Source organism: Chenopodium album, chromosome 26 (genome assembly GCF_948465745.1).
Source record: "Chenopodium album chromosome 26, dcCheAlbu1.1, whole genome shotgun sequence".
Taxonomy (NCBI): Eukaryota; Viridiplantae; Streptophyta; class Magnoliopsida; order Caryophyllales; family Amaranthaceae; genus Chenopodium; species Chenopodium album.
Window position 1 is genome coordinate 7,759,564 of NC_137859.1, and position 19,290 is coordinate 7,778,853.

General features: G+C 33.8%; 1 protein-coding gene across 1 annotated transcript in view; it reads left to right on the plus strand.

The window, feature by feature from the left end:
* The window catches only part of LOC145618038 (callose synthase 10-like), a 42,435-nt gene that overhangs the window by 8,988 nt on the left and 14,157 nt on the right, over nt 1–19,290 (plus strand). The window contains exons 5-29 of the mRNA XM_081672816.1: nt 41–151; nt 748–873; nt 2,484–2,573; nt 4,230–4,327; nt 4,461–4,578; nt 4,690–4,818; nt 5,340–5,416; nt 5,507–5,585; nt 7,181–7,273; nt 7,364–7,463; nt 7,573–7,696; nt 7,785–7,971; nt 8,043–8,095; nt 9,158–9,218; nt 9,669–9,750; nt 9,841–9,890; nt 14,096–14,182; nt 14,411–14,496; nt 15,791–15,821; nt 17,940–18,028; nt 18,153–18,234; nt 18,323–18,483; nt 18,703–18,823; nt 18,911–19,008; nt 19,096–19,186. Of these exons, the coding sequence (XP_081528942.1) occupies nt 41–151; nt 748–873; nt 2,484–2,573; nt 4,230–4,327; nt 4,461–4,578; nt 4,690–4,818; nt 5,340–5,416; nt 5,507–5,585; nt 7,181–7,273; nt 7,364–7,463; nt 7,573–7,696; nt 7,785–7,971; nt 8,043–8,095; nt 9,158–9,218; nt 9,669–9,750; nt 9,841–9,890; nt 14,096–14,182; nt 14,411–14,496; nt 15,791–15,821; nt 17,940–18,028; nt 18,153–18,234; nt 18,323–18,483; nt 18,703–18,823; nt 18,911–19,008; nt 19,096–19,186 (2,424 nt within the window). The remainder of the gene's footprint in view (nt 1–40; nt 152–747; nt 874–2,483; nt 2,574–4,229; nt 4,328–4,460; nt 4,579–4,689; nt 4,819–5,339; nt 5,417–5,506; nt 5,586–7,180; nt 7,274–7,363; nt 7,464–7,572; nt 7,697–7,784; nt 7,972–8,042; nt 8,096–9,157; nt 9,219–9,668; nt 9,751–9,840; nt 9,891–14,095; nt 14,183–14,410; nt 14,497–15,790; nt 15,822–17,939; nt 18,029–18,152; nt 18,235–18,322; nt 18,484–18,702; nt 18,824–18,910; nt 19,009–19,095; nt 19,187–19,290) is intronic.

Here is a 19,290-nt window from a genome sequence, read left to right on the forward strand (position 1 = left end):
TAATTTATATCTCTTGTGTCTTTGGCTGGGTCTATTGCAGCTAAGGAGAATAGAAAAATCTGATGCTACATTGTCTGGCGAGCTCACACCATACAACATTATTCCTTTAGAAGCTCCTTCCTTGACTAATGCCATTGGAGCTTTCCCAGAGGTAAGACTTCTAGTCTTGTTTCTAATTTTCTGCATGTTTTTAAATATTGTCTACATGCTGAAAAGATGAGGTCAATGGTTCTAATGTGGAAAATAAATAGATTTCCGATTACATTTTTTACATGGATGTAAATGTAAAACCATCTTGTTATGTCAACTTCAAAAATTATTTTCCAATAGCTTCTATATTGTACTGATTAAAAATATATGTATATACAAAATTTGCAAATAATATTGGAGGGAAGTTGTACAGATTTTTTCTTACATATTGTGCCGTGCTTGTGTCTCCCTGCTTTTATCTTTATCTATTTTCATCCATATGCCTTATGCTATGATTTTGTTACATGTTTTAGTTGCTCTTTTGTCTGTTTAGAAAGTTACTTTATTTTCCTGTCATCAAGGATAAAGGTTTTGTCAATTCTTGTAGTTTCCTGTTATGACATTCCGTATCCAATAGAATGTTTCCCTATACTTTTGTCTATGATGGTTGTTGAGCCTTTCGTTATCTTTCTGGTTTGTTTGGTTGAATTTTCCATCTGTGCTAGTGTCTTGCGGAAGTTGTTATGACTGAGTCCAAATATTGCATGCTTGAATCAGGTTAGAGGCGCTGTATCTGCTGTAAGGTATATTGAAAGCTTCCCTAGACTACCTGCTGCTTTTAAGATTCCTGGCCATCGGGATGTGGACATGTTCGATCTTTTGGAATATGCCTTTGGTTTCCAGGTTTTTTTTCAGATTTTTTTTTTGTATTTTTCTGTTTTGTTTAAGTTAACTACAGTGTTTTTGGTCACAGTACTCCTTTGAGTTTAACTACAACGTGAAATGCTTAACATCCTTGTATTATTTGTTGTTTGTTAATTAGTATGAGGTTACTCTCTCTGTCCCTCTGCCACGTGCCCACATATTTACTGTTTCAAACAGTCCTTTCCTCCATTGTTCGCCCCTTAACATGATTAGAGTTTCTTTTTTCATCATTTCCTTACTCTATAGCTCTTTTGAGCAATCATCATTTTCAATGTGCAACATTTCAATATTGCTTTAGTTTGTTTATTGTTTAGTAAAACTATATGGAGAATAGGATACATAAAACGAAAAGAGGTAGAAGATTGAAGAAAGACATGTGAAGGATTCACTACTCTTGATACCACTTGTGAAGGATTCACTACTCTCCCTCACTATCTAACAAGCAAGAACAGAAATATTAAGCAAAGACAGTAAAGCAAGAACAAAAAAAAAATAAGGGTCAAAAGGTTGAAGATTGATTGATAGTTGGTAACTCCAGACTACCACTCTCCAAAGTATCTTAAGGATACTACCCTCAATTACAATAGTCTAAATCTCATGGCTTTCTCTCCAAGACAAACATTCTTATATATACAAAGCTAGGCTACTGCCACTTCATTAGTTTTGTCTTCTACTAATGTTGCTGCTAGTATTGTCATTCCACTACTTGGTGTTGCTCCTCCCTCATTGAGAACTTTTGGCTTTGTCCTCATGTCCCAACGGTGCTTGGGTGTTCTCTGCTTTCCCCCTTCTCTGATAGTGTACTCTGATTGGCGGTTTGGGCTTGACTGCTTGAGTAGGGGGCGGTGAGTTTGGTCCATTACAAGATATTAGTGATCAAAGGGGTTATGAAGTGACCACTGACCACCATGGAATAGACGTCAAAGCCCCCTTTTTTTAATTGTTATTGGATTGTAGGTCAAATCTGAAGGTTGCCTTGAAGTTTTGAGAAAGTAACTGAAATAAAATGGCGGATAAAAGGATATACATTTTTATCTCCTGAGGTTTTCACGTGGTTATTTATCCTTAAAAGTTTAAAATATGGCATACTTGGGAAATCTGCTGTTTTGATTGTTTTGGTTTACATAAGGTATACCTATTGTGTTAATTCAAACTATGTTGAGGTTGCAAATATGCCTTTTATGAGTTTTATCCTTCTTAGTTCAAGAGTTATTATGAAGGTTTGAGGTTAGTTGTTTTGTGGTAAACATGTTTTTGGGTGACATGCAAAGGAGTTTAGTATTTTTTTTGGATTTGCATCATGGACTAATTAATGGAACAGCTTGTCTTAGTTTTCTTGAGAGATACTTGTGGTTTAAAGAAGTAACATTTTGCTTGAAATGCTGATAGATGTTCTGTACTGCCTTTATATTTAAAACTGGACTTTTTTATATTTTAAGCTTGTATATTTGTAACGAAAAGTCTTGAGTGTTGCAATTATATACTCTTATGTATGAGTTAAAATTACAACGTGATTTGTGCCTATTTTCTATTCTTTGTAATGGTGATTGTACTTATGCATTTGTTTCCCTGAAATTTCTCTTTTGCAGAGGGACAACATAAGAAATCAACGTGAAAATGTTATCCTTTTAGTTGCAAATGCACAATCTCATCTTGGGCTCCCAGATGAGCGTGATCCTGTGAGTATCTTTGTATCTTTGTTTGTTTGGAGTATGCTATGTCTGAACTTTCAAATTTTTTTCTTTTTATTTATTTATTTATTTATTAATTATTATTTTATTTTTTTTTTTATGTATAGCTCTTGCTATTTTGGCATTTTATTTGTGCTTATATTTATCTTGTGGGGGAGGGATTGATTTGGTTCTTGCTGCTGCCTTTTACGAGTATAACTGGTTGAAAGATATTGAAGAAAAGTATAAGTATAATTATTGACAAATTATTAAAATTTATAACATCAAACTTAACTAGTTTATGGTTTAGAACATGTCAGTAATAATTTAAAACACATGATTTAATTTAGAACACCTTTGGAAAAAGTTTAGAACATCAAAACTAAAATTTAGAACATACGAGTAAAAATTTAGAACATAAAAAGTGTTTTCAGAGTTCTCACGAGAGCCTTCTCCGAGAGAGAGAGAGAGAGAGAGAGAGAGAGAGAGAGAGAGAGAGTATTGTCTGAAGCATGGGATCTTTAAATCATCAAGATTTCTCTTTGCTTGCCAACATTCATGCTTACTATCTATGTTACTCTAACTCTTCGTTTTATCTCATTTAGCTTAAATAGACCCTTGAATCTCACACTTGGTTAGGACATTTGGACACTTCATTTTTGTTTAAATCTATGTAAATTGTTCACTGGGACACGGATGTGGGTACCCGAGTGTGAGTAACATAGTTTCTAAATTCTTATCACAGAAATTGCATACTCTGACTGTGGGAAATGGAAATTATAAATGTAAAGCTCTTTCACCATCTGAACATTAGGGTTTAATATTGAGAAATTTCTGAAGTATATCTTGAATTGAAACTATGAATTTTCCAAAATCAAATTGAATTGATTTTGGTGAAGCTTACAAAGTTTTGATAAAAGAATTATGAAGCTTGTTTCATTTTGTTTTTGTAATTACCCATAAATTAGTGATATGTACTCCCTTTGTTCTCGAAAGTACCTACTCATTTTTTTTGATATCGGGGTGTTAAAAAAAGTTCGACTAACTTTTACTTTTATCATCTTTGATAAATCCATTTTCTTACCTTACCTGTTTCACGCCCCACTATGAAATCTTTTCACTAACTTTATCTGTCTTTTCTTGCACCCACCCACAGTTGAACATGCAGATTCCTCCCACCCTGCCATTGATTTTTCGTATTATAACAATACACATTATATATATATATTTTTTTTTATTAATCTCGCTAAAAAAGATAAATAATTTTAAAATGCCTTATTCGTGTTTAAAACTATGACGATGGTCTCTTATCCAAATTTTAAGAATCGTCTTATCAGGCATTCAGATTCATACCTTTCATTAATACTCGTGCCCTTGTCCATGTAAAATAGATGGTTGACCTCTTCTCCCACGTTTGTAATGTCAGCGAAGGTGTTTTCTATGACTTGCTTTCTTCACATTTTGCTTTATAATGATATTTATTGTTTAATGCCTTGATCTTTTATAATGTTGCAATTGCGTATGCTGAGTGTGAATATTGTTGTGGACTTGTGGTAGGTTGTTTGATTTTTAGCTTTGTGTGCTTACATTTTCTTGAGGCGTTTTATTGCAAGTTTATTTTCTTTTTTGTGTTGCTTGCTGATTTTTTTTCTTTTCCCTGTGCAGAAAATAGATGAGAAAGCTGTATATGAAGTTTACCAGAAAGTGCTGGACAATTATTTTAAATGGTGCAAGTATTTGCGGATACGGATTGCATGGAATAGGTTGTGCAACCTGCTGTAATTATGAGACCTTGTTTGCTTTTCCTTTGTATTTCATGGGCCATGGGGTCCAACTATCCTTTTTTCATTAATGACATTATCTCTTTCTTTTTTCTTTTCTTGGTTTCTCTTCCAGTTCTGATGCAATTACTCGGGAGAGAAAGCTTATTTTAGTTTCGTTGTACTTTCTCATTTGGGGGGAGGCTGCCAATGTTCGCTTTCTTCCTGAATGCATATGCTACATTTTCCACAATGTAAGCTTCTACCCTTGAGTTGTTTATCTGCCTTATTGATTGTTGCAACTATTCTTCCCACTCTGCTATCCTTGAACTTTGTAGATTGATATTTTTAATTGGTGTCTGCAGATGGCGAAGGAGTTAGATTCAATATTAGACCATGGAGAAGCATATATTGCTGATAGCTGTAAATTGGAAAATGGTTCTGTCAACTTTTTAGAGAAAGTTATAAAACCTATATACGATATAATAGTTCTGGTCAGTTATTCCTTTTTTTGGCAACATTTTAATTTTATTTTTAAAAAACAATAAAACATTTAAACCCCACTTACAAGTTACAACTCTCTTACTTTCTTGTAAAAGCCTCACTACTATACACTCTCCTTAGTATTACACATTCTTGGTCTTTAAACTCTCTCTCCTACTCTCCTTGGTGTCTGTTGCGACAGTTTGTGTAATTCCATCATTCCATCATTTAGGAACAGAGGTAGTATTACTAGTTGAAATATCCTATTTTGTTTCTCTTAGTTTTGGAAAATAAGTGGCTTCTTCACCCTTACTGCCATTTTTTTCTGTAGTCAAGGGGTGATAAATCTGTTGGTATAAACATGTGTTCTTGTTGTTTATTAGATTATCAAATGTAGCTGTATGAGCCTGACAATATAATCAGCTCTGTTAGACTGGGACTAGGTTCCACAATGATCCAGAACTGTTTCAAATTTGTATCCAAAGCATTAATTTTGTATGGTTTTATAAAACCTGAATATATTGATTGGCAGGAAGCTGAAAGAAATAACGATGGAAGAGCAGCACATTCAAAATGGAGAAATTATGACGATTTTAATGAATATTTCTGGTTTGTTATATCCTTAATTAAGTTCTTGTCATCTGTGATGCCACAACCACTGACATTGTTATAATTTTCTTATCCCTCTTTCTTTCTTAGGTCGCCAACATGCTTTGAGTTAGGATGGCCAATGAAGGAGAATTCAGCATTTTTGAGAAAACCATATAAACGGAAAAGGGTTAGTATGATATTTATATTTTTGCATTATGTATAATTATTTGTATCAAACTTTTATAATATGTATATTTTGTAATTTTGAAGTGTTATTAGCTGTATATAATTCTATATGATATTGGATTTAAGTGCTCAAATTTTTTTTCTTTCCTCACATGAATGGTGCTTAAGCTCAATGTAATTCTGTCCCGGTATGATTTTGACCAAATTTTTATTTACCTGTCCCGGAGGAAAAGTCCAGTCCTTTTATTGTTAATTTCTGTTTCACTAGGGTGGCTAACTTGCGCGATGCGCGCACCATAGTTAATCATTTTCGAGCAGTTTTTTTAGTTGTTTTTAAGGGGAAATAGTTAAATAGGTAAATAGGTATGTGTATATTATGTATGAAAAAGAGAAAATGTAAGTAATGATTTTTTAGGGGTGTGTGTAATTTGTATGGAAAAGCTAAAAAGTAAGTAATGATTGAGTGTTATTTTTAGTAATAGGAAGAACATTTTGGGAAACCCTAAATGGTATATTTGCCTGTAATGGACGGAGGGAGTAACCTTTAAGTAACACGATAAAAAGTTTAGAGGTAATTAACATCATATTAATTGGGGCGTATAGGTAAAGAAATATTTTTAAGGATATATAATTGTCCTCAAACTATTCATAAGTGGGTTTTTTTTTTTTTTTTTTTTTTTTTTTTTTAAAAAAACTTTTTAAAAGGTAGGGAAGGATATATTTGTCTTCACACTATTCATAAGTGTTTTCTCATGCTTTTTAAAAGGTATAGGGATATAATTGTCCACACACTATTTATAAGTGTTTTCTCATACTTTTTAAAAGGTTGGGAAGGATATAATTGTCCCTACATTATTCATAAGTGTTTTCTCATACTTTTTAAAAGGTAAGGGATTATAAATTTATTGTTATGACGAAGAGAGAATTACTGCAAGGAGACAGTCCTTTTAAAGGAAAATATTGAGATACTTGTTACAAATTTTCTCAGTTCTGCTGTAATTTCCCAATAAATAAGTTTATAATCTCCAGCTGCTTTATTCTATTTACTCCCTCCGTCCCCTTTTGATAGTCCCTTATGGGCAAATTTTAGTCCCAAAATATTCACCCCATTTGCTTTCTCCAACAACCATTAATATTAATTTTTTTTACCAAAATTTCCTCCAATTTGCAACAATATTTGTGCAAATTTAAATTGCCCATGTAAATTTTGTTTTCCTATGTACTTTTATTACTTTCTCTCTCTACTTTTTTGCATATCCAATGTTAATTTACCTTTTCAATTTACTTTTACTATTCTTATTTGTGTTTATTGATTCTTGTGGAAAATGCCCATAAGGGACTATCAAAAGGGGACAGAGGTAGTATAATGTTAGTAACTTCCTCAATCCCACATTGATCATGTCCAAAAACTACCTATAAATTCCAAGCATTCTGTTCCAGCCAAATTTTCTTCTTCTATGAAAGATCTCAGGGTCTTTTTGGTCAAAGGAAAAAGGACATAACAATGTAATACTCCTTATTTGTGTTTATTGATTTTTGTTTTCGTTCTGATTATGTGTTGTTAATGCGTGTATCTTACTGTTTGTTATTTTGCAGACTGCTAAAAGCAGTTTTGTTGAGCATCGGACGTTTTTCCACTTGTATCGTAGTTTTCATCGGATGTGGATATTTTTGGCTATAATGTTCCAGGTTTGGATTCTTGTTTCCACATTCAGCTTAGGTATTCTTCTATTGCAGGTTGTTCATGGTGTGAGAAAATATGTATTGTTACCCTTTCAGGTTTTAACGATTATAGCATTTACTGATAAGCTGAATCTGAAGACATTTAAGATCCTACTAAGTGTTGGGCCAACATATGCTGTCATGAATTTTGTGGAGAGTTAGTATTTTATCAGCTTACTCTTATTTCAATCCAAGTTCTTTTTACATTGTGCAGCTTTTCTTTTCTCTTCATTCAAGTAAAAAATTGTAAAAATTTGTGACTATAGGTTGCTTGGATGTTCTGCTTATGTTTGGTGCGTACACAACTGCAAGAGGCATGGCAATTTCAAGGCTTATTATTAGGTTCTTTTGGTGGAGTTTAAGCACTGCTGCTGTTATCTATTTCTATCTGTGAGTGTGAATCTCTCAATTTTGGCTGCTAAATTTTTCCGTAAAATGTTTGCATTCTGATTCTGCCTATTTGTGAATTGAAATATAGGAGGGTTCTGCAGGATTGGAGCAAGCAGCAAACTAATTCGTCATCTTTCCGCATTTATATTCTTATGCTTGGTGCTTATGCTGGAGTGCGGTTTATTTTTGGTGTATTATTGAAAATTCCTGCCTGTCATACATTGTCTAAAAAGTCCGATCAGTCATTCTTTCAATTTTTTAAATGGATTTATCAGGTAAGTCTTGGTTTGTCACATATGAGCTGGCTTTTCCTGTTCATTCACTTATAAATGCTCTTTGTTATCAGGAAAGATACTATGTTGGACGTGGTCTCTATGAAAAGCCAATAGATTATGCCAGGTTTGCTTACCATGCTATGATGCTACCTGCTTTTATTTCTAGTATAAACCCGCAAAATCAGATAACCTACAATAGATCTCCTCTGAAGGGGCTTTGAAGCCAACTTCGTTGCCCTGTTAAATGAGTCATAAGAGTTTTCCTAGGCGCCTTTTTTTATATCTTATATTTTTAATTTTTTGTTTCCTTCAAGTTGTTCTTAAATACTTATTGTGATTTGCATGCTTTCTTGTGCCCTCCCTCCCCCACTCATCGTATTTACTCTCAGATACATGGCATGATCAACACTATTTTATGATATTCAAATTTTATACTTTGGGATTTCATGCCCTCAAACTCTAATTTTGGAAAGCAGGTTTTTGGGGTTGTTCCTTTTAAGAGGAAATCAAGGTTTTGTCTTCCTCTGATCTACAATCTCTGATTATGCTAAATTACGCCAACTTGCTATGTTGAATCTTTAATATTGAGCATCGTTTATGCTCTTTGTATGTTGGCATATCCTTGCATGTTGTGATCAAGAATATATGAGTATTGTTTGCATATATCAGGCACATCCTTTAATTTTCTGTTGCATAAAGGATTGCTTTTGGACTAAGTTATGCTTTATGCCGGCCACATGGGCTGTATATTCGCTTTATTCTTTATCGACCATGTATAAGCTTGTATCTGCCTCTTAGAGCTCTACTGGCTGTATGGGCTCACTTCAGCTCTGTACAACTCTAGAATTATTGGTCTTTCAACTAAAATCTGAAAAAAAAATTATTCTATTTCCTATCCTGCAATTCTTAACTCTATTAGAAGTAAGCAGTCTCAACATTTTGTTTGATCATGTAAGTTACTGCAGAATCAGTGTTGTCTTCTGGCGGGCTATAGTGTCTTATTCTTTTTGCAAGTCCATAAGGTGTTACTGTGGTATCCACATTGTGATTGAAGCTCTCTTTGCTTTTGATCCTTTTGAAGCTTGGCTCTCTCCTGACTAATCTACGTTGTTATTTTGAAGTCACTTTTTTCTGTAAGAGGTTTTACTTGGATGACTCATATGCCCTTTATTTCAAATTTATTCAGATATGTTGTCTATTGGTTGGTGATCTTTGCAAGCAAATTTACGTTTGCTTACTTTCTCCAGGCAAGTTTCTTGGTCTTTTTCAATTTCTATTGTAGTAAAGACTATATCCTGATCCTGGAACTAGGTTGTGCATACTGGTGTAGATTTAATAAAAGCTTTACAATAATGAACATTTGGTTCTAAGATTACTAATTGAAAGTTCATACAAGACTAAAATTTTGAAAATACTATTATTATATTACTTGAGCAGTAAAATAACATTAAAAATTTATGAACCTGGCAAATTTTAGTATGTATTCTTTGAACTTTATTTATATTTCAGACGAGGACATCATTGTACTTGTTTGTTCTCTAATATTTCAAATTGTCATTTTTTTTTTGACAACCATTTTTCACATAATTACCATTAATCTTTGCCACATTATTACCATTAATCTATAATAATTTCTCACTTTATTTGTCTAACAAATTTCCTAAGATATATATATATATATGTGGGTAATTTTGCAGATTAAGCCTTTAGTGGAGCCTACAAGAATTATTGTGCAGATTCGATTCGATCAATACTCATGGCATGATTTTGTCTCAAAGCGTAAGAACGTGCTTTGCCTGCAACTCCCCCCCCCCCTCTCAAATGAAGTCTATTTTTGTTGATGCGCATTTCTTGTGCTTTATTTTCCAGATAATTATAATGCGCTTACTGTAGCAAGTCTATGGGCTCCTGTCATTGCTGTAAGTTCCTTTTTACATTCCGTGTTCTTTTGTCTTTATTTTTTGCTCTGTTTTATAGTAATTGCAACATTATGAAGGAGATAATTGAGAATCTCATTTGAGAAGACCCTTAGAGAAAATAAATTAGCTTGATAGTGTAATGTGTGTTTGTTTGGAACTTTCCAGTAGCTGAAGTGTTATAATTTTTTTGGACAGAGGACACACAGTACCTTGAAACTATTTGGGATTGAGATTACCAGAGTTTTTAGAATATAATACATTTATAAAAGCAATTCTAAGCGAGGGGTTATTCATTAATTTCCATTACCAACCTTTATTTGATTTTTTTTTTTTTTTTTTTTTTTTTTTTTTTTTTTTTTTTAAAAACACCCCTGCATATATTCTGCCTATGCAAAGTCACCATGACACTTTGCGTTCTTATAATTGGTAGTTTGTAGTTTTATGGCCCTTAATCCCAGTTCAGTTTTATTACCACCGGCAGGACTTCAGCACCATTCTCTCTCCCCCAGTCTCCCTCTCCCCTTTCCCTTGTCCGAAACGACACCTTTACCCATAGGGTGAAGGGATTGTTTGCCGGTGCTGGATGGGAGAGAAACCGAGAATTGGTGGGGATGTGGCCACTGCTACCTAATTCGCAAAATGCTTCACTAATTGCTCAATTTTTGGTCGCTTGGGAGGCTGTGTTTGTTATGTGTTTTGGGGGCATAAGTTGTAATTTAGTTGACTTTATTATTCGAATCTAAGGATAAATGACTATTAGTATTTGGGTTATATGTTTCCAATCAATTATATGATTTCCTGTTATTTCAAATAATGCAAATTTCTAGTTTGGATACTCTTCATTCTTTCTTTAGTTATACATTTAAAAGCTAATTAAAAAAAGTGAAAAGCTACAGTACAAATCAGAGGAAAGTTGCATCAAACTTGTTGAAGATAAAATCGATCTCTTCCTCATATGTATATGACACATGTATCTACTGCATAGTATGTAGATCTCAAATAGGGTAGAAAAGGTATATAAGGAAAGAGAGTAAATGAGGAGATAGTTAAGTCAAAACAAGTACAAGCTGATGTTGAGTCGTGTGTATTTCCCCTCTCCCCCTTTCTAACATTACCCGATTCCTCTATTCCTACCTTGGTTTTAAAAAGAAAATTCTAAACATTGCATAACTAGAATAAGGTCACGACAAAAGGTTTGAAATTACGGCTTTAGTTGCAATCACAGGAACAGTTTTGTTGTTGTAGAAAACAAAATGATGTGTTGATCGCGGATCTTGCAATCATGCTAATTTGTTTCCATAGTCTTAGGATTTTATTATAGTTGTATGTATTAGAATAGTTAGATTTGACTATGAGGGGCTTAAAGCCATTACTGGGTAGACAATGGCCATTTTTCACGGTATCCATGAATTAAAATTAACTGTTGAGTGAAACATGGGATTTAATGTTCTGGGGTTAGAACGTTTGATTCAGATTAGATCGTAGATTTCCGGGAAAAACACCATAAGAAATTGGCTCGTTCAAATGAAAGTCCTTTACAATGCAAAACTGAACTGATGTGATAATTATTTGCACTGTGGTGACAATATATGGAAAACATGGCCAAGCCAAACTCCAGAGAAGACTGCAGGAGAGAGATCCACCTTATGAACGAAATTGCCTTTTTGTTTTTTTTGTTTTTTGTTTTGTCTTTTTTTATTGCTTTGTGGTTAGTTATGTTTGGTAAGGTAACAATTAGTTTTGACTATTGAGTAAGGTATAACAGTGTATACTCCCTCTGAATTTTTTTTATTTTTATTTATTTATTTATTTTAAAGACGTAGGTAGTTGGGGTTTTAAAAAATCATAAACAAAAGATAGTGGGGTAAATTGTTTATTGGAAAGTGATGTCAGAGGAGAGTTACAATAGTGAAAAATCCTGTCGCGAAAACTGCATTGTGGTCCATGACAATGCATCATTTCTGTTACCATGACTGTTACTATTAATCTATTATCACAACCAAAGCCGCATTGGTACTCCATGAGAATAAATATATACGATGTAACACCCCCGATTTACTAGCTAATAATAAAAAATAAATAAATGAAAAATAAAACTGCGGAAGCATACACCTAAATCGGAAGTATTACCGCCACACTCGCTAACCTGTCAAGTGTTAAGGCTTATAAAATTCCAATAGTTACAACCCAATAAATTAGTCGAGCTATTTATACAACTTTACAAACTCGTTATAGCATACTAATCAAATAAATCGTCGCAGGGCCACCATAAGAAAAAGATATGGCCGCAAACACAGGTAGCACAACAAAACAAACACACACGTCAGCATAGCAATCACCAAATATCAGTATACAAGGAATTATGGAATGATTAACATTACTGGTTCAATTAACAATGTAGTTCAAAACTACATTACACATTGTATTATGAAAATAACCTTTGTCAAACCCAACCTCGAATAATAACACGAACCTTTACTCAATTAACTCATATATCTCATAAGTGCGCCATGCTCTTTGTTCAATGCCTAGCCTTGGACATGGGGTAATTTGATTAACAAACCAACAAGTATAAAAACTTGAATACTTTAACACCTTGAACTAGACCACATAGGGCCAAATCCCACCGTAGGGAACCATAGAAAAATATTAATAAAGATTATACCTCATTCTTTACTTATGATCGTTATCTCTTTACCAACATGCCAAGGACTAAGGTAATAAACGCCAGCCTCAAACCAAGAATAAAATATAATTCACAAACTAATAGATAATATTTCAACAATGGCACATATTCCCAAATAACATGACAATTCAATTCATAAGTATCTCAACTCTTAGGGCAGTAATACTAGCACCCAAATATAATTAACTCACAACCCGAAAATAATACTCCGCACTAGCAACCTAAAACCTCAATAAAACAATACTCTCTATAGAAACAACATTTAAAATCCTAGAAATAATAACACAATCAATATAATTAATAATATAACCAAATAATACGACATTTAAATTATATATCACGACATATTAACCCATACACATACGAAACTTGATCATATATTTAATAACTAGTTGTAAAATTGCACACAATAGTACGAAATGTAATACAAACATCTCTAATAAAAGTTTCGTGTGATTACCTTCTAATAAATACGATAGAACTACGACAATCAACGTAGCAATACGTAGTCTTCCTTACACGAGCATATGGTGGGAATCTTTATAAAATGATAAGAAGATAATGGAGGTGAAATAGAAATTTTTTTTACAAGAAATCAATCTTTGGGTTTGGTTAATGAATATCACGGCAAATTGAAAACGGCTGCGACTGCTTTCCTTTTTTATTTAATAGTAATAATAATATTAGAATAACTAAAGAGAGTATTAGGGTTTAACGTAGTTTATATACAAAAACAAATAAGTGGAGTCCATATAAATTAAAATATGTTATCAAATAAATATTTTATAATATAAAAGATATGAAATAAAATCTGATTTTAATATAATATAAGATATAAAATTTACGGGTATTACAATCTACCCTCTTTAAAACAAGTTTCGTCCCCGAAACTTAAAATAGAAAAATATAGGGTATTACAATCTATCCTCCTGAAAACAAGTTTCGTCCCCGAAACTTAAAATAGAAAAATATAGGGTATTACAATCTACCCTCCTTAAAACAAGTTTTGTCGTCGAAACTTAAAGTAGAAAATAACGTATTGTAAATTTGAAAGGAAATAAAAACTAAACTAAACTTTTCTGTATAAAATATATAGATAGAGTACTAAAATAGTAAGGGTGTTACATATGATGCATTGATGATAGCATAACTCTCACACCCCAGCTGCAACTTTGAACTAGTCTTGTGTAAAGCAACTACAGCCTTTCTCTTCGGATAAACATTGCAAATTATATAAGCTCCAGAATCAGAATTATTGCACAATTAACTTGTGGAAGGAAGTAATGGCATGGGTTTCATGCTCTGTTGGAGGGGAGGATTGGTAATTTTTGTATGACAGATATATCTTTGAAGTCCAACATAGAGTATTAAAAAGTTTGTATGATTTTCTGTTAATGTGTTTTTGTCCAGCTATTATAATTTTGCTATATGTTATGAGTATTGACAGAAGTCTTTTAGTGTACTGTGTTCTGCAACTTGTAATCCTTTTATGCTGACCTCCACTTGGACACTACTGCAGATATATCTTATGGATATTCACATATGGTACACGCTTTTATCGGCTCTTGTGGGTGGTGTGATGGGTGCACGAGCTCGACTTGGCGAGGTTTTCTTTTGTTCGATGATTCTTGTTTTTCTTACACGAAATGGTTTCTGGATAATGAAGACTGCTGCATCCTAAACAGTGCCCATTTTTTTCAACCTAAAAACCTCTTTTATTATAAAACAATATTAAATGTTATTCCCTTAAGGCTTTAATGCCCTTTGTCTTTTTGTGCTTCACTTATTGATCCAATTTACATGTTCCTTGCTAAATCATGTCGTTCTATTGCAGATACGTTCAATTGATATGGTGCATAAACGTTTTGAGAGCTTCCCTGAAGCCTTTGTGAAGAATATGGCATCTTCCAGAACAAGAAGGTGTGATCTGCTGGTTCCTACCTGACATTGTGGTTTTGTATATGCTTTCTTTGCTATATGTTAACTTCTAGTTGATTAGAATTCTCCTTACTATTTGGTTGATATGCTTGTGTGTGCATGCTTTGGTGTTGTGTCTTCGTGTTTTTCTTCTACAGAAGCCATTTTAGATTAGAAAAATTAATTTTGTTTGCAAGACATGCTATTTGACCCATTATATGAAATATGAAAGACGATACAACACGGAGCATAAATAGTTGTTCAAATTTACCTATATTGAAGAGCTCATATTAAAATTATATATTTAGGCCTATTTATTCTTTACTAGCTCCTCATGAAGTGGGCTGCAATGACTGCTGTACTTTAAGGCCCTTTTTTTTTTTTTTTTTTTTTTTTTTTTTTTTTTTTTTCTCTGACAATTTCAGACAAAATAAGATTTTATTTGACGAGTACTCTTTTTTTATCCAGACAAAATTAGCTATTTTTTCAACTCCATAAGTTTGTTTTCGTTTTTCTTTCCTGACAAAGTAAGCTCAAACTAGTTCAGATAAGAAATAAATTCACGAGAGAGAAGCTCTTCCCTCTAGAATTATTTGCCCTTTTCTTGAAATTCCACTGCGTCTTTTCTTTTCTTTTCTTTTTTTAATTAATTAATTAATTTATTTCTTTTGAAACTCTAACTCACCTCCTAATTAGGGAGGATATAATTCAATTTTTTGAAATTTTATACAAATTGAATTTATAAATTCAAGAGAAAGGAGAAGAAACCAAAGGAAGAGAGTATATATAGGGAGGAAGAGAACAAGGGCAGTGCAAACCTAATTAGGGAGGATATAAATTCAATTTTTTGAAGTTTTATAAAAGGGGGCTAGGATAGAAATTCAGTTTGATTATTATTTTTATTATTATTTTGTTTTTTTTTAAAGAGGGGGCTCAGAGATATAAAGAGAAGTGAAAAATCAGGTTTGACTAAATGGCAACTTTAACCTTACAAAAACAAAAATGAAAAGAAAAGTGATTTATAGCTGCTAATTGTTGTTCCTGTTAGAAACTGTTTAACTGCTTTTAATCATTAATTAATGGATGTTGGTTGTCCAAATGGACAAAAAACAAAAGTTGTTCACCTAGGAGTTTTTGGTCATTAATTTACCGACCTTTTAAAGTTTGTTGTTAATTTAGTACTCTCTTTATATAGTAGTTTATTTTGTTGGACTTAAGTGGACATATTGAATATAATGGGCTTACGATTACTATATGATATGATGTTCATCTAACAAATATTAATGTTACCTTGCAGATTGATGGCTTTTGATCGACAAAATTCTGAGGTATGCCCATATCTATTTTATTTGATTGGGAATCATGTAATAATGGTAGTCTAAGTTGCTTTCATATCTGTTTTGGAAAAACTAAGACTTGTAAACCTGTCATTTTATAATTCACTGTGTTTTCATCTGTTCCTTTTGTTTTAGGGAGAATAAAGAGGTTTGACATTTGAAGTTCACTGGACTTAATGCCATACTAATGACAGCTGTAAAACCGTAGAGATAGAGTTCTGACAAGACTTTTCCTATTTTTATAAAATCAAAGGCCGATGAACTTAAAAAATCTGGCTAAAATCTCAATTGGAACTAGTGATTTGTACTTGCCAACCTAGCATATGAAGAATTCCAGCCGCGATTAAGTCTAACTTGCTTTCATGTCATTGAAATATGGATGGAGGAGTTGGCGATGGCTACCATGGGTGAGTGGCTGCTGCGCAGAATGAGAGGACTGTAATTGATTCAAGACTGACTGATTTTGCCTACACATCAAATAACAGAAAATAAAGAGAGATGTTGAAACTTTGATTAAAATGCAATAGGGTTTATAGAACCTAGCAGCTATAGGCTGCAAATCTCTAATAGCGGCTTTAGTTCACAAGTCTTAATAATTTTATTCACAACCCCTTCTCTCTCTTTATGTACAGTGGACTCATTCCCTTGGACAATTCTATTTGTTGTCTTGTGGCTTGTGAGTGGGTGGCTGGTTGTTGTCTTGCAGCTTCTTTGATGTTTACTCATCATTCTTGTTCCCCTGGTTTTGTCTTAGCATACTGCAAGCGTACACGTGGCCTTCCTTGGGTCATTACAAGGATAGCGAGTTATAGTTTCTGCGTTGGTGAATGGTGGCACCGAGCATGTGCTGATTCTGGTAGAGGATAGAGAGTGAGTTTGGAAAAGAAGAAAGAGTGAATAGGTGGTGTGCGAAATAGACTTGTGAGGAGAGAGAAATCTTCTGTAGCTGCAGTAAGTGTAACACAATTCAAGAGTAGGAGACTGATTAAGACAGGCTGTTGAATTGAACATTGTATTTAAGATTTGGGCCAACTCGAAAATGGAAAATTTTTGGTCCCCAAACACTTCAAATCTCACAATCACTAAATAATAATTCTGTTTTTCTTAAAACACCATTAGAACGCTGCTAGGAATATCGGATATCATTAGGTGTAAGTCGTTGAATGACTTATTTTTACTTTCGAATTTACTTATACTAATGCTTCTATGGTTCTGCCACTTCTTATATAATGCTTCCTCTGCACATGGGGGTAATGCGCATGGTATATGATAGTGGTCGTAGTGGGATTGAGGGCATCTGTTGCATTTGATAAGCTAGACTTTGAGAGAAAAGTCTGGGAGTGGGCAAGCCTTCAAGAGAAACTTTAGAAAGGGCTATTTTGACTGAGGTGTGCTAGATTAATATGCCATATTAACCAACTATGTTAATATAGTGGCAGTTTTGCAAATATGAGAGCTGGATTCTATTATTTTAATGTTAATATGTTTCTCTCTCCTCCCCTCCAAAAGCAATTCCTTCTCCCTCCTCCCCTCCCAAAATATTTCAGTCTCTCTCCTTTGCACAACCACCGTTGCATGACCACCTTCGGGGGTTTAATCCGGCAGGCCAAACAAAAGACACCTAGTTGTAAAGCATGTAAATTGGGCCCATACTAATCCTTTAGGGAAAGGAATTTGCTCATGCGGTGGTGTTAATGGTCGTGGTGGTGGTGCTAATGGTCATGCGGTGGTATTAATGGTCGTGGTGGTGGTGCTAATGGTCATGCGGTGGTATTAATGGTCGTGGTGGTGGTGTCAATGGTCTTGCGGTGGTCGTGGTAGTGGTTCGTATGGTTGTGCGGTGTTGACAAAGATGGGCTGATGGTGTAGATGGAGCAGAGAGAAAGGGGGTAAAGCTAAGACAATACAAAAATACCCTTGATTTTAACATATTTTGTTGATATGAAATATTTACAAGTTATTCCTCATTTTGACTTTCTATCCTATTGGAACTGCTGAAAATGGATGATGTTGCATTTACTTATGAACATAGGAACTTGTAGGCTGCCTGAATGTTACTTGTCCATGAAAGGTTTTCTAACTTGTTTTTATTACATGCAAATCTCACAGGAGGATAACAAGACATTTGCTGCCATTTTTGCTCCTTTCTGGAATGAGATCATCAAAAGTTTGCGTGAAGAAGATTTCATCAGCAATAGGTATCTAATTAGTGAATTACTATGACCCTTGTCTTATAAATTTGTTGCAGTCTTGCAGAATTATATTAGTCTATCTGGCTTTCTTTTGGCACTGTTGAAAATTTTGACATGGGTTTGCCTTTAGGGAAAAAGATTTGCTCTACATGCCCAGTAACTCTGGTAGCCTTCAACTCGTTCAGTGGCCTCTGTTTCTTTTAAGTAGTAAGGTAAACTTTGGTGCCTCTGTTCCTTATTTTTTTCTAATGTTCAGATTTTGCTTGTTGTTGCTCTTCATTCTATCTTTCATCGTTGCAGATTTTGATGGCTATTGACCTTGCTAGAGACTGTAATGACACACAAGTGGATCTGTGGAATAGAATCAAGAGAGATGATTACATGGCTTATGCTGTTAGGGAATGCTATTATAGTATTGAGAAGATCTTACATTCCATAGTTGTTTGTGATGGGAGACACTGGTATGGTTTTATATGACATATATTGCTCACATTTGTCAACCACCTTTCAATTTATGACATTATTGAGACAAATAGTAGAAAGAGCTTTTCGTGTATTTGAGGGTAAAAAAAAAAACAGGGAAAGACTGAAATGTCTATATTATATATATCAGATCTTCCAAACTAAGATACTGTATCAGGTTTCCGGTTCTCTATTCTTACTGTGACATTTTATTGTAGGGTTGAGAGGGTCTACCAAGAAATCAATGGTAGCATTAGGGAAGGTTCGCTTGTTCTAACCTTATTGCTGAAGAAAATCCCCTCTGTACAATCAAGATTTACCGCATTGACAGGGCTTTTGGTAAGCTGTTCAAAGTGAATAATTCCACCATAATTTCTTACAGTACTTTATCTTTGCGTAAATTAAAGTCAATTCATATAAGCACAGATAAGGAACGAAACTCCCGAACTCGCAAGAGGTGCAGCAAAGGCTCTGTATGATTTTTATGATATGGTGACACACGAACTATTGTCACCTGATCTCAGGTACCGTAAAGTCGTTTAACTTTAATGGTTTTGTTGATTATATAATGTGAATAATATTATATGTTTTGTTTGTTTCTCAAATCCTAGTGATCAGATTGAATCATGGAAAATATTAGTTGATGCAAGAAATGAAGGGCGCCTATTTTCCAGGATACAGTGGCCAAAGGATCCAGAAATTGTAAGATTCATTTGTGTGTGTGTGTGTGTGTGTGTGCGTGTGTGTGCGTGTGTGTGCGTGATACCATAAATTTCCTCCTTTTAATGCCTTTTATCTATCTTACA